This window comes from Bidens hawaiensis, unplaced genomic scaffold, assembly GCF_021521415.1.
Source record: "Bidens hawaiensis isolate Kalapana, Puna unplaced genomic scaffold, B.hawaiensis_p1.1 tig00027287_1, whole genome shotgun sequence".
NCBI classification, from domain to species: Eukaryota; Viridiplantae; Streptophyta; class Magnoliopsida; order Asterales; family Asteraceae; genus Bidens; species Bidens hawaiensis.
In genome coordinates this window covers 268,937-280,310 of record NW_027494400.1, presented here as the reverse complement: position 1 = coordinate 280,310, position 11,374 = coordinate 268,937, and the positions used below count along the sequence as shown (strand labels likewise).

General features: G+C 34.7%; 1 protein-coding gene and 1 long non-coding RNA gene across 3 annotated transcripts; both read left to right on the top strand.

Annotated features, from left to right (window-relative positions):
• Window positions 1-3,313: 3,313 nt before the first annotated feature.
• LOC143575042 (uncharacterized) lies at window positions 3,314-4,057 on the top strand. The gene is made up of 5 exons (XR_013142702.1): window positions 3,314-3,410; window positions 3,506-3,574; window positions 3,690-3,743; window positions 3,859-3,933; window positions 4,029-4,057. It is a non-coding gene; the product is annotated as an uncharacterized LOC143575042 (long non-coding RNA).
• Window positions 4,058-6,226: 2,169 nt separating this feature from the next.
• Window positions 6,227-11,003, top strand: LOC143575041 (protein arginine N-methyltransferase 1.5-like). Of its 2 annotated transcripts, none has more exons than XM_077059506.1 (23): window positions 6,227-6,358; window positions 7,120-7,237; window positions 7,333-7,442; window positions 7,529-7,618; window positions 7,693-7,767; window positions 7,856-7,947; window positions 8,043-8,118; window positions 8,212-8,298; window positions 8,385-8,445; window positions 8,553-8,644; window positions 8,757-8,792; window positions 8,870-8,938; window positions 9,033-9,101; window positions 9,217-9,270; window positions 9,393-9,467; window positions 9,563-9,655; window positions 9,741-9,844; window positions 9,931-9,979; window positions 10,065-10,151; window positions 10,259-10,364; window positions 10,456-10,543; window positions 10,661-10,754; window positions 10,835-11,003. In XM_077059506.1, exons 1-23 carry the CDS (start codon window positions 6,227-6,229, stop codon window positions 10,916-10,918), a joined length of 1,941 nt encoding a protein of 646 aa, XP_076915621.1. In that variant the 3' UTR covers window positions 10,919-11,003. The 2 variants fall into 2 exon arrangements, with proteins under 2 accessions (XP_076915621.1, XP_076915620.1); XM_077059505.1 differs by having other exon boundaries at window positions 8,385-8,469.
• The last annotated feature ends 371 nt before the right edge of the window (window positions 11,004-11,374 follow it).

Here is an 11,374-nt window from a genome sequence, read left to right as displayed (position 1 = left end):
CAAAACCCTAACAGCTGCAATGCCGTTGGGAGATAATGGCGATAAGAGTGACTCCAGATACTGTGGAGTGGAGACGGAGTTCAACGATGACATGCCACGTGTGCTTTCCTATAACATCAATGGCGGATTTGACTTCGTTGTTGCTCCTTTGGTTAGTTCATTTTCTCTTTGTCTTTTGTAATTTGTTCAAGTATGATTTCACTGTGATTTTATGGAAGCTATCAAATTGAAGGTGAATTAGGTTTTGCTGTTTAGAGAAATTTGGGAAGTTGTGGATACATTGGTTGTATTTCATGCTCCTGTATCTTCACCACCTGCTCCTGTATTGCACTATATTGTTTGTCCTACTTCGGGGGGTATATTGGGTAAAAAGTATTTGTCGTATGTGGAGAATGCAAATAAACTTCATGAGCAACCGTGGGCGACTCTTGCTCTTGAAAGTCTCAAGAATGGCATTCAAAAATTTATTAAAGGGGATGGGATTGAGAAGAATCTAGGTGGGTGTGTCCTCTTTTTACAGTTATACTGTATGAATAAGAGAATGGAAGCGATGAACATTTCAGAGATCAATGACGATGTGACTAAAGAGTTCTACAATGGTTGGATGGTCAGTGAAAATATGTATAGTATTTTATTATGTTTATTAATATTATGACTTTTGTGATCTTTTTAACTGATTTCCCCCTACTTACAGATTGATCATGCTCCCGAGAGGAAGAGAAAGAAAAACTTTGCAGAAAGATTTGCAAAGACCTGAAACATATATCTCATCTTATCAAGGCTGAACCAGAAAATGTAGAGAAAATGTAGAGCTGAGGTTACTTTTGGAGCTTGATAAATTGAACGAGAAATTTAAGAGTTTGGTTTCTTCTAAGAGTTCAATTTCTTCTCATGCTTGGAATATTGGGGAGCTTCTACAAGTGCTACTAGGGAAGCTTTTACAAGTGGTGGATGGGGTGATGTAGTCATTTCAGATACTGATATTCAGATGCTTGAGCCTGGACAGTGGTTGAATGATACGCATATGGACTTTTACCTTTGGTATGTGTTTAACTGTTTTTTCTTTTACCTTTGCTATTTGTTTAATTGATTTTGATTAACTTTTACCTTCGGTATGTGTTTTGGCCAGATATTTAGGGCGGAATGCATCTCCAAAAATTGGAGCAATAAGTGATTATCACTTAGCCGACATGTTTTTTTACTTGAAGCTGAAAGATATTCTATCACCGAAGGTTAATATCATTTCTCCCACTTTATGCAGTTATAGTGGTCCAAAATCATATGGCGGTCAAGGTCCGCTATGTGATATATAGGTTATAGCGGTAATTTTTATATCATGCATGATTATGTATTTATTTATTTGTATTCCTTGAATAGGGAATTGCTGAAAACACGTTTGACAAGTTAAAAAGGTGGTGGCGTGGAGACAATATATTTCAGAAAGAATATATTGTTATCCCAATTAGTGAAAGGTATGTTTTTCTAAGATATTTACATTCAACGACAATTTGTTTTAAATCAGATATTTATATATTGTTAAATCAGATATATTGATTCAGTTTATTTTATTTTATCTAGTTCCCATTGGAGTGTGGTTATTGTGTGTTTGTTTAACAAAACCGTCAAATCAAATCTACTTATACTTCATTTGGATTCATTACCTGGTATCCATGATACAGCTCAAATTTTTCAAAATGTTCGAAGATGAGACAAAAATAAGCCAAATGATTGTTATATGGTGTTGAAAAGAGTAAAGTGTAACCAACTTAAATCTTTTACCTGACAGGTTCATGGAGAAAGAAGAAGTGAATCATGGAGTCGCTAAAGTTGAAGAAGTCAGCATCAAGGTAATTCAAATCTTTGTTTTAGTTTTTGAAAAATTCTTCTGATTGTGGTTTATATGCTCTTCTGTTTATTGAGCACTTCATTAACCACGCCCCAAAGAGAAAAACGAATTTGAAAAAATGGTACGTGTTAATTGTTGTCTTCCTCTGATATTTTCTTGAAAATATTATTTTTAGTTTTATAAATATATTTATATATATAGTTTACTTGATTTTTATATATCAAAATATTAGTTTCTAAGTTATTATATATATGTATATATGCTTTCATGTACGTATATGCACAAACGAAAACGTGAGATAAACAAGTATTATAGAGACAGTTTTCACTGAAATAATTTTAATTAGTTATTATTATTAATAATATAATTATTTAAAACCCGACCCAACCCATATTTTTATTCGTGTCAACCCGACCTAACCCAACCCATCCCATATTTTTATTCGTGTCGACCCATTTAAATTCGTGTTGTATTTCGGGTCAACCTAGTTTACGTTCATATACGAATATGAGTAATATCTATTGACTTCGTGTCGGGCAAGTTTTCAGTTTAAGATGGAGTGCTTTGACACTAAAGAAATTGATGGTTTGAGAAGTAGATTGAAAAGCTTAATCATGAAAGAAAGAGAGGAGCAGAAGAAGCTGTTGGAGAAACCGATCGCTGTGAAGAAGAAGCCGCAGCAGGCACCATTGAAATATTATAGTAGGAAAAGAAAATACAGTAGCAGGTCAATCTGGGGAGCAACACCGCTTTGAAGAATGAGGAGCAGGTGATGATAAACCGAAATATGCTCGTTTGAGTTAGCGGTGAACCTAAGTTTGATGATAATACAAACCAGATAATCTGACCCATCTGTCGGCAGACGAGCATATACAAACCGAAAAAAACAGGACCGCTAACTCAACCCGTTTACCGAAATATGCTCGTTTGATGATAATACAAACAGATAATCTAACCCGTCTGTCGGCAGCCGAGCATATACAAACCGAAAAAACAGGACCGCTAACTCAACCCGTTTACCGAAATATGCTCACCCGAATTGATGATAATACAGGAGCAGGTGGTGAAGATACAGGAGCAGGTGGTGAAGATACAGGAGCAACGACGACGGTTTATTTATGTTTTTGCATGTAATAAAAACCGAACCGAATTTATAGATTTTTGTTTTAAGTGATTTATAAGAAGTTAATAATAATAAATATGTAACTAATTTCTTTTATTCTAAATGCATTATAATCAATTAGTTATTAATTAACAAAATGATTTAGGCTTAGAATTTTCAAGCTCAAATGGCTAAACTTTTGGTAGCCTCTTAATGGCCATTAAAAGGCTACCTCTTAATGGCCATTAAAAGGCTACCTCTTAATGGTTAAGAGGTAGCCTTAAGTCTGAATGGTTAAGAGGTAAAGTTCTTGCAAGTAAAGTTCTTTGTGCAACTTCGGTGTTCTGGTTTTATACTTTTATTGGCAGTTATTCACTATTCTTTTCATTGCAGCCTCTCATGGATAATCTTGAAGCACAAACTTATGAAACATTTGAAAAGGACAGTGTCAAATACATCCAAGTATTACATAATTTCTTGGTTTTGCATGTTCTCTATCTTAATTGAATTTATGAGGTCTTTTTTAATGCTTATTAATGGACACTTGTGATTGGCAGTACCAAAGGGCAGTCAGTAAAGCATTAGTGGATAGGATCCCTGATGAGAAAGCATCTACTACAGCCGCTGTAAGCTTACTTAACTATTTTCTCTATTATCAGGAAGTCATATTTTGTGCGTTAATTTTTCTTACAGTTGCTTATTACTTGAAACATGTGCTTTATGCCTAATTGTGTTTTGCAGGTTTTGATGGTTGTAGGTGCTGGGAGGGGACCTCTCATTAGAGCATCATTACAGGTATGCTTGTTTAGGCATCGCAATATCGACCCGTTTACGTATGAATGGGTTGATTTGTGTTATATGGCTGACACGTTTATAAGTGATTTAATTCACTTTGATCACTTGTGAATAGGCTGCTGAAGAAACTGGGCGTAAGATATGAGTTTTTGCTGTTGAAAAGAATCCAAATGCAGTTGTTACACTTCATGTAAGTTTAATTCAATCTTTATCTTTCCTCAGGTGCTACTTTTGCTTTCTTAATTTGACTTGCCTCTGAACTTGTATTATTCTTTTTTGTAATAGAGCTTGGTTAAGTTAGAGGGTTGGGAAAACACTGACTATAATATCTTGCGACATGCATTGCTGGGAAGCTCCAGAGAAAGCCGACATTTTGGTATGCATGCTTGCCAATATACCTGTTGTGTTCTTTATCAGTTATTTGATTATATGGATTACAGTTTTGGTGTATATGAATTTAGGTCAGTGAGCTACTTGGTCCATCGTCTCATAATGAGAGGAACTTTGGAAGAGAAAGTCATGAGCCTCCAAAAATTCAAAGTGTCGGTCGCTAATGCAGTCATTAACGCAGAAAATGCCAGTCTCAAAACAATGAACACAGATCAATTACTTGATCTATTTACACCAGCAGATACTAAAAAGGTAAAAACTTTACATACCCTTGTCATGTTTCTAGCCAGATGACTGTATTGCCCTTCTCACAACAATGCATGATTTTCCAGGGTGCATCCACTTCAAAAAGCTCTGAGAACACTGATGGATTAACGAAGGTGCCAGGTGGCGGTAAAGGGCTAAAAGCCGTTCTTGGTGGGCTGGAGGAGCTTTGGGATCAATCACAATACAATGAAGAATATAATTTGAGTCAATTTTTAGCCAAGTTGAATGGTTGAAGGGTAAATGGGAAAATTTTAAAGTACGTGAGCTTGTTTTTGGAACATGTCGAAAGCACAGCAGCCTTTGTACAGTATACATTTTTTGAGCTAGAGCTCGTGATTTTGACAAAGTTTTCGGTAGTTGTTTTCGCTCTTTGATTTTCCTTTTTTCCCTTGGGCCTGCTTATTTAGCATTTTATTTGGTATAGAGTAAGGAATAGGGAGTAACTGAAGGAAGGAAGCAGATGCTGATGATATTGTAAGAGTCAACTTCTGTTATGAGTAAGGGCAAAAATACCCCTATAACTAACCGATGTTTATGTTTTGTAGCGGATTCTTGTTACATACGTTTTATGTATTTGCCATGCTTTATGGCCTCATTGCACGAACTTTTTGTTTCTTTAGCTCTGGTTGAGTTTTGTGCCAGGAAGAACATGTGATGCTTGCAACTTCACACAATGAATTATATAGGATTTATTTGTGTAATCTATTTTACAGTAGTATAAACAGTTTATTGTTGTTTATGGTAATAAACTGACTTATCAGAACTCAAATCTTTTTCATTAATAACAGAGGTGCATTGCATAAACTATAAAGCATATTGGCTTGTGAGTCAAATTAGAACAAACTCTTGAGAAGTTCAAGGAGGTGCATTGTATATGGAGTATATAACTGGTTAGTAATTATGACAATTATAACAAACTTTAAGAAACACAAAGTATTGTGGATGCTATATATTAATTGTTGACCTCACACATATTACCATTATGACCAGTATTTATTTGTCATTTGAGCTTCGGGTGGGTGTTAAAAGAGGCTTTTCCCTCTTTAGGAGAAACACCGGCTTAAACTTCAAATCCTGCCATGAGTTGTATCATTGGTGTAATTAGGAGCATAAGTATAGGTTTGTGAGTTACAATTGTATAGCGGAAGCTAACTCCTATGTCACACCTTATGGTGATGGTGAATTAGTCAGGATAGAGAAGGATTTCGAGATAGTTACCGTGCTAGTAATATGATATAAATCAATTCACATAACTCAAATCTTTCTCATTGATTTCAAAATTACATTATAGTCAACTTGTGAGTTAAATTACAACTAAAATACAAGGAGAGTGGGGAGAGCAATGTGGATACTATGTACTGTTTTTATTATAGCATTTAATAAGACTCGCATTTTTTAATATGAAATTTAGGATAGAAAGTCACTAGTATGTATTTTTTCCTTACTATAAAGCTAAAACTCGAGATGAGAATTTTCGACATGGATAATAATTATTTTTTTATTGTCACATCTGACTAGTTAAATAAACAATTATATTCGGTTGACACATTTCGTCTGTTCATTGAAACACGTTACTCGAAACAAACATGTTGAGCCACTAACTCAAAGTCCAAAGACGTTATACGTTCGTATATAGGTACATGATTTGCTGGTATACGTCTGCAACCATACGTTATACATAAAAACACGAAAACGTGATAGGGACCAAAAGGTTAAAGTACATATAAAAGAAGCTGATTTTGTAATTCTATCCAAACTAATAAATAACAAACCCAAACCCTAGCCAATCAATCTTGTTCATTTCCAGCAAAACCCTAACAGCTGCAATGCCGTTGGGAGATAATGGCGATAAGAGTGACTCCAGATACTGTGGAGTGGAGACGGAGTTCAACGATGACATGCCACGTGTGCTTTCCTATAACATCAATGGCGGATTTGACTTCGTTGTTGCTCCTTTGGTTAGTTCATTTTCTCTTTGTCTTTTGTAATTTGTTCAAGTATGATTTCACTGTGATTTTATGGAAGCTATCAAATTGAAGGTGAATTAGGTTTTGCTGTTTAGAGAAATTTGGGAAGTTGTGGATACATTGGTTGTATTTCATGCTAATTGATGTTGCATGTATTTTTTTTAATCCAACGGTTTGATTTATGTTTTTGTGGTTTTGCATGTAATAAAAACCGGAAAACCGAACCGAATTGAATTTATAGATTATTTTTTAGTTTAAGTAATTTATAAGAGATTAATAAATATGTAACTCAAATATATTTTATTCCAAATGTATAATAATCAATTAGTGATTAATTAATAAAGTGATTTAGGCTCAAATTCATTATCTTTGGGCCAAAGAAGATTTTTCGACTTAATTTTTCAAGCTCAAATGGCAAAACCAAAACCAAAACCAAAACCAAAACCAAAACCGAAACCGAATTTATAGATTTTTATTTGTTATTTTTTATTGTAAGTAATTTATATGGTTTAATAAGTATTTAAATCAATATTATATTCCAGATGTATAATAATCAATTAATAATATTTTTTGATCCAAATTTTTCAAGCTGAAAAGGCAAAACCGAAAAAACCAAAACCAAACTGTTTTCGTAAATTCAAAAACCGAAGTTTTGGTTTTTGATTCGGTGTTGGCCCAAAACCAGCCCAACGGAATCTAGATTATGTATTGTATTCATCGAATAACTTTCAAGTCCTGATATTATGTTTCAGATGGAACCTGGATACAGGTCTAGTTTGGTTAATAAGGATAAAAGAGAGTCAAGTGTGCCTCCTTTTGCTGGATCAGACTTGGTTTTAAGTCCAGCACAATGGAGTAGTCATGTTGTTGGTATAACCTTTGTCCCATAGTTAATTTTTTTTTATCAAAACATATTTTTCAAGAAATTTTCAGGGGCGATAGTAATTATTTTCACATCTTATCAGGCAAGATTAGCTCATGGATTGACTTGGATTCAGAAGATGATGTTCTTCGGGAGGACTCCGAAATTGCTTTGAAGCAAGAAATAGCCTGGGCTTCTCATCTGTCTCTGCAGGTTTAAACATGCAATGGTTTTGCTCGCATTATTAGGTTGTTTAACAAGTTAACAGCTTTTGAATAAGTATGTTTGTTTTACTCCAGGCGTGTCTTCTTCCAACACCTAAGGGGAATTCCTGTGCTAATTATGCAAGATGTGTGAACGATATATTACAAAACCTTAATAATATGCAGGTATATGTCGCTGCCTTTACACATTATGTATCTTCTTTTTTTCTTTATTTTTATTCTTTGTTTCTGTTTTCAAGTTGTGGCTTAGGATTCCTCTAGTGAAGTCTGATGAAGATGATGGTGATTCCGTGAATGGAACTTCTGATGGCATGGTGGTGTCTGGGTGACCTTTAAATTTAGACGATATGATTTTATCTTATAATGTTCTTATTTATATTTTGTTTATTTGTGACTTTATAGGTAGTGGAGCATACTGATTCTTGGGAATTATGGAATTCTTTTCGTGCATTATGTGAGCATCACAGTCAGCTTTCAGTTGCTCTTGATGTTCTGTGAGTAGACAAGCTTTTATATGCCTTTTGTTTTCTCAAAATGCATCAATATATAACTTTTAATAACTATATTTTCATAAACCTTGATTTGGTAGGTCTTCACTGCCTTCAGTAAACTCACTTGGGCGTTGGTTTGGAGAGCCTCTCAAGGCAGCCATTGTTCATACTGATGTATAAACTTCTAAACATTTTTTATTTATCTTTTTCCTCTGATCCAAGTTGATTTTTTGTATTTAAAAAATAACACCTTTTCAACTGCTTTAGTCTTTCTTAACAAATGCACGGGGCTACCCTTGTCTCTCCAAGCGTCATCAGAAACTGTTGAGCAGTTTCTTTTACTATTCAATACAGGTATATTTTGCCTTTTCCTTAAAATGGTGTTTTTCTGTTTGTTTAAACAGTCCATGGTAAATTAGTTTTCCTTCAACAATTTTCAGATAGTGCTTTCTGGAAAGGCAGTGCACAACCTTCCTGCTGGGACCTCTCCATCTGGTTCTGGTCAAACTAATAATAATGCCCAGCGTAACTTTCCTTTTCTAGTGCCATCAAGATATTAGAAAAACAACAATTCATAATGAAGGTTTTGTTTAATGTTATTTAATCAGAAGCTCAAAGACATGAAATAAGGTCATATTTGGACTATGTTGCTTATCTATATCAGAAGATGGAGCCCCTTACTGAACAAGAACGCTTTGAGGTGAGATTTTTAGCATATCATTCTTTCTTAAACAGTTATACAAACGCCGGTTTTATTTTCTTACATACATATATATATATATATTAAAGTTGGCCCCTGTTTAATCGTGCAGCTTGGTTACAGGGATTATCTACAATCTCCTTTGCAAGTAAAGTTCATTGTGCAACTTTGGTGTTCTGGTTTTATACTTTTATTGGCAGTTATTCACTATTCTTTTCATTGCAGCCTCTCATGGATAATCTTGAAGCACAAACTTATGAAACATTTGAAAAGGACAGTGTCAAATACATCCAGGTATCACATGATTTATTGGTTTTGCATGCTCTCTGTCCTAATTGAATTTATGAGGTCTTTTTAATGCTTATTAATGGACACTTGTGATTGGCAGTACCAAAGGGCAGTCAGTAAAGCATTAGTGGATAGGATCCCTGATGAGAAAGCATCTACTACAACCGCTGTAAGCTTACTTAACTATTTTCTCCATTATCAGGAAGCCATATTTTGTGCCTTAATTTTTCTTACAGTTGCTTATTACTTGAAACATGTGCTTTATGCCTAATTGTGTTTTGCAGGTTTTGATGGTTGTAGGTGCTGGGAGGGGACCTCTCATTAGAGCATCATTACAGGTATGCTTGTTTAGATGTGGCAATATCGACCCGTTTACTTAAGAGTTATGAATGGGTTGATTTGTGTTATATGGCTGACATGCTTATAAGTGTTGTAACTCACTTTGATCACTTGTGAATAGGCTGCTGAAGAAACTGGGCGTAAGATAAGAGTTTTTGCTGTTGAAAAGAATCCAAATGCAGTTGTTACACTTCATGTAAGTTTAATTCAATCTTTATCTTTCTTCAGGTGCCATTTTTGCTTTCTTAATTTGACTTGCCTCTGAACTTGTATTATTCTTTTTTGTAATAGAGCTTAGTTAAGCTAGAGGGTTGGGAAAACACTGTGACTATAATATCTTGCGACATGCGTTGCTGGGAAGCTCCAGAGAAAGCCGACATTTTGGTATGCATGTTTGCCAATATACCTGTTGTGTTCTTTATCAGTTATATGATTATATGGATTACAGTTTTGGTGTATATGAATTTAGGTCAGTGAGCTACTTGGTTCTTTTGGTGACAATGAGCTGTCACCTGAGTGTCTTGATGGAGCTCAACGGTTTCTGAAGTCAGATGGGATTTCAATTCCACAATCGTATGTACATTCTAATAGTTTTCTCAAATTTTATCGATTATTTTTGGATTTCAATAGATTTTGTTCTATTGATTGTTTTATGTCAGGTATACAAGTTTTATGCAACCCGTGACTACATCAAAATTGTACAATGATGTAAGTTGCTTTTCTAAATTTTCGTGCTATTTTATATTTTATGTAATGATACAATGCATTATTTATCTAATGATTTAATTTGCAGATTAAGTTGCACAAAGATCTTTTACACTTTGAAACTGCATATGTTGTAAAGCTGCACCGTTTGGCCAAACTGTCTCCATCTCAAGCTGTGAGTGTTCTTTCATGCTTTACATATCATTTGACTGTTTGGCTAAACTTATAAGTGCATAATGTTTTCAGTAAACGATGATGGCTTTTATCTGTTATATTTGTTAGGTCTTCACCTTCACCCATCCAAACAACTCACCCAATAAAAGTAATCAACGGTACAAGAAGCTTCGGTTTGATGTCCCTGTTGAGACCGGATCATGTATTGTTCATGGTATAGTGAAGTTTGTATATGCAATCTTCATTTTGTTAACTAAGATCATAATCATGGAGTTTATAATCCTTTAAACAAAAACTGTGTATAGGATTTGCTGGCTATTTTGATTCAGTACTTTACAAAGATGTACATCTTGGTATTGAACCAACAACCGCAACCCCAAATATGTTTAGCTGGTATGCTTTCATAAACGATCTCCCTTTTTAGCACTTGCTCTGTTCTTAAAAGTTTTAATTTGGATTCTGGGTTATGTTACGAATGATGTCATAATTGTGTTTATGCTAACGATGCAGGTTTCCAATATTCTTCCCGCTAAGGTCACCAATGTATGTGAAGGCTGGATCTCCCTTGGATTTTCATATCTGGCGGTGTTGTGGCAATACCAAGGTAATTTATTTGACCCGTCACCTGACCACCCAATTTTGTCACTTGTAAATTTGACTCGAATTCTTTTAATGGTGACATAGGTTTGGTATGAATGGTGTGTGACATCTCCAACTGCATCTCCTATCCACAATTCCAATGGACGTTCATACTGGGTTGGTTTATAACCGTAACGTTGACCGAAGAGCAGGATGCCATGACTGTAAAATATTTAGGCGCGAAAAATGTTTGTGAATCGGACAAAATGTTGGTTTGGTTGACTTTCCTTGTGGGTCCTGTTTTTAATACGCAGCTGTTTTGCGTGTCGCTTGGCTGTTTGTAGGTTTTGGTGGTTAGGAGTCGAAGACCTGTTCACAATATGTGGTTTTAATGAAGAAATTTTGTTAAGCATGGCTAACACATTTTATGAACTTACTACTGTTTTCGATTGGGTTTGATGCTATCCTATTATGTTGTACTTTGCAAAAGGGTACATGAGTGAACCTAGTCAAACTGAAACTCGAGCCTAAATATTATTATACTGAACTTAACAATGTGTGTAATAGTGTTAAGCGTAAACAAATGTTTATTTATTATAAAGATAAATAGTTATGTAGGTGAAATAAATTATATTAAATAAAAGT

What these genes read in the sequence shown, in the direction of transcription:
- LOC143575041 (XM_077059505.1), top strand. Translation starts at nt 6,227, where the DNA reads ATGCCGTTGGGAGATAATGGCGATAAGAGTGACTCCAGATACTGTGGA. An exon ending in CTGAACAAGAACGCTTTGAG is followed by an intron (nt 8,645 to 8,756) that starts GTGAGATTTTTA and finishes TTAATCGTGCAG; the next exon opens with CTTGGTTACAGGGATTATCT. An exon ending in GGTGTTGTGGCAATACCAAG is followed by an intron (nt 10,755 to 10,834) that starts GTAATTTATTTG and finishes ATGGTGACATAG; the next exon opens with GTTTGGTATGAATGGTGTGT.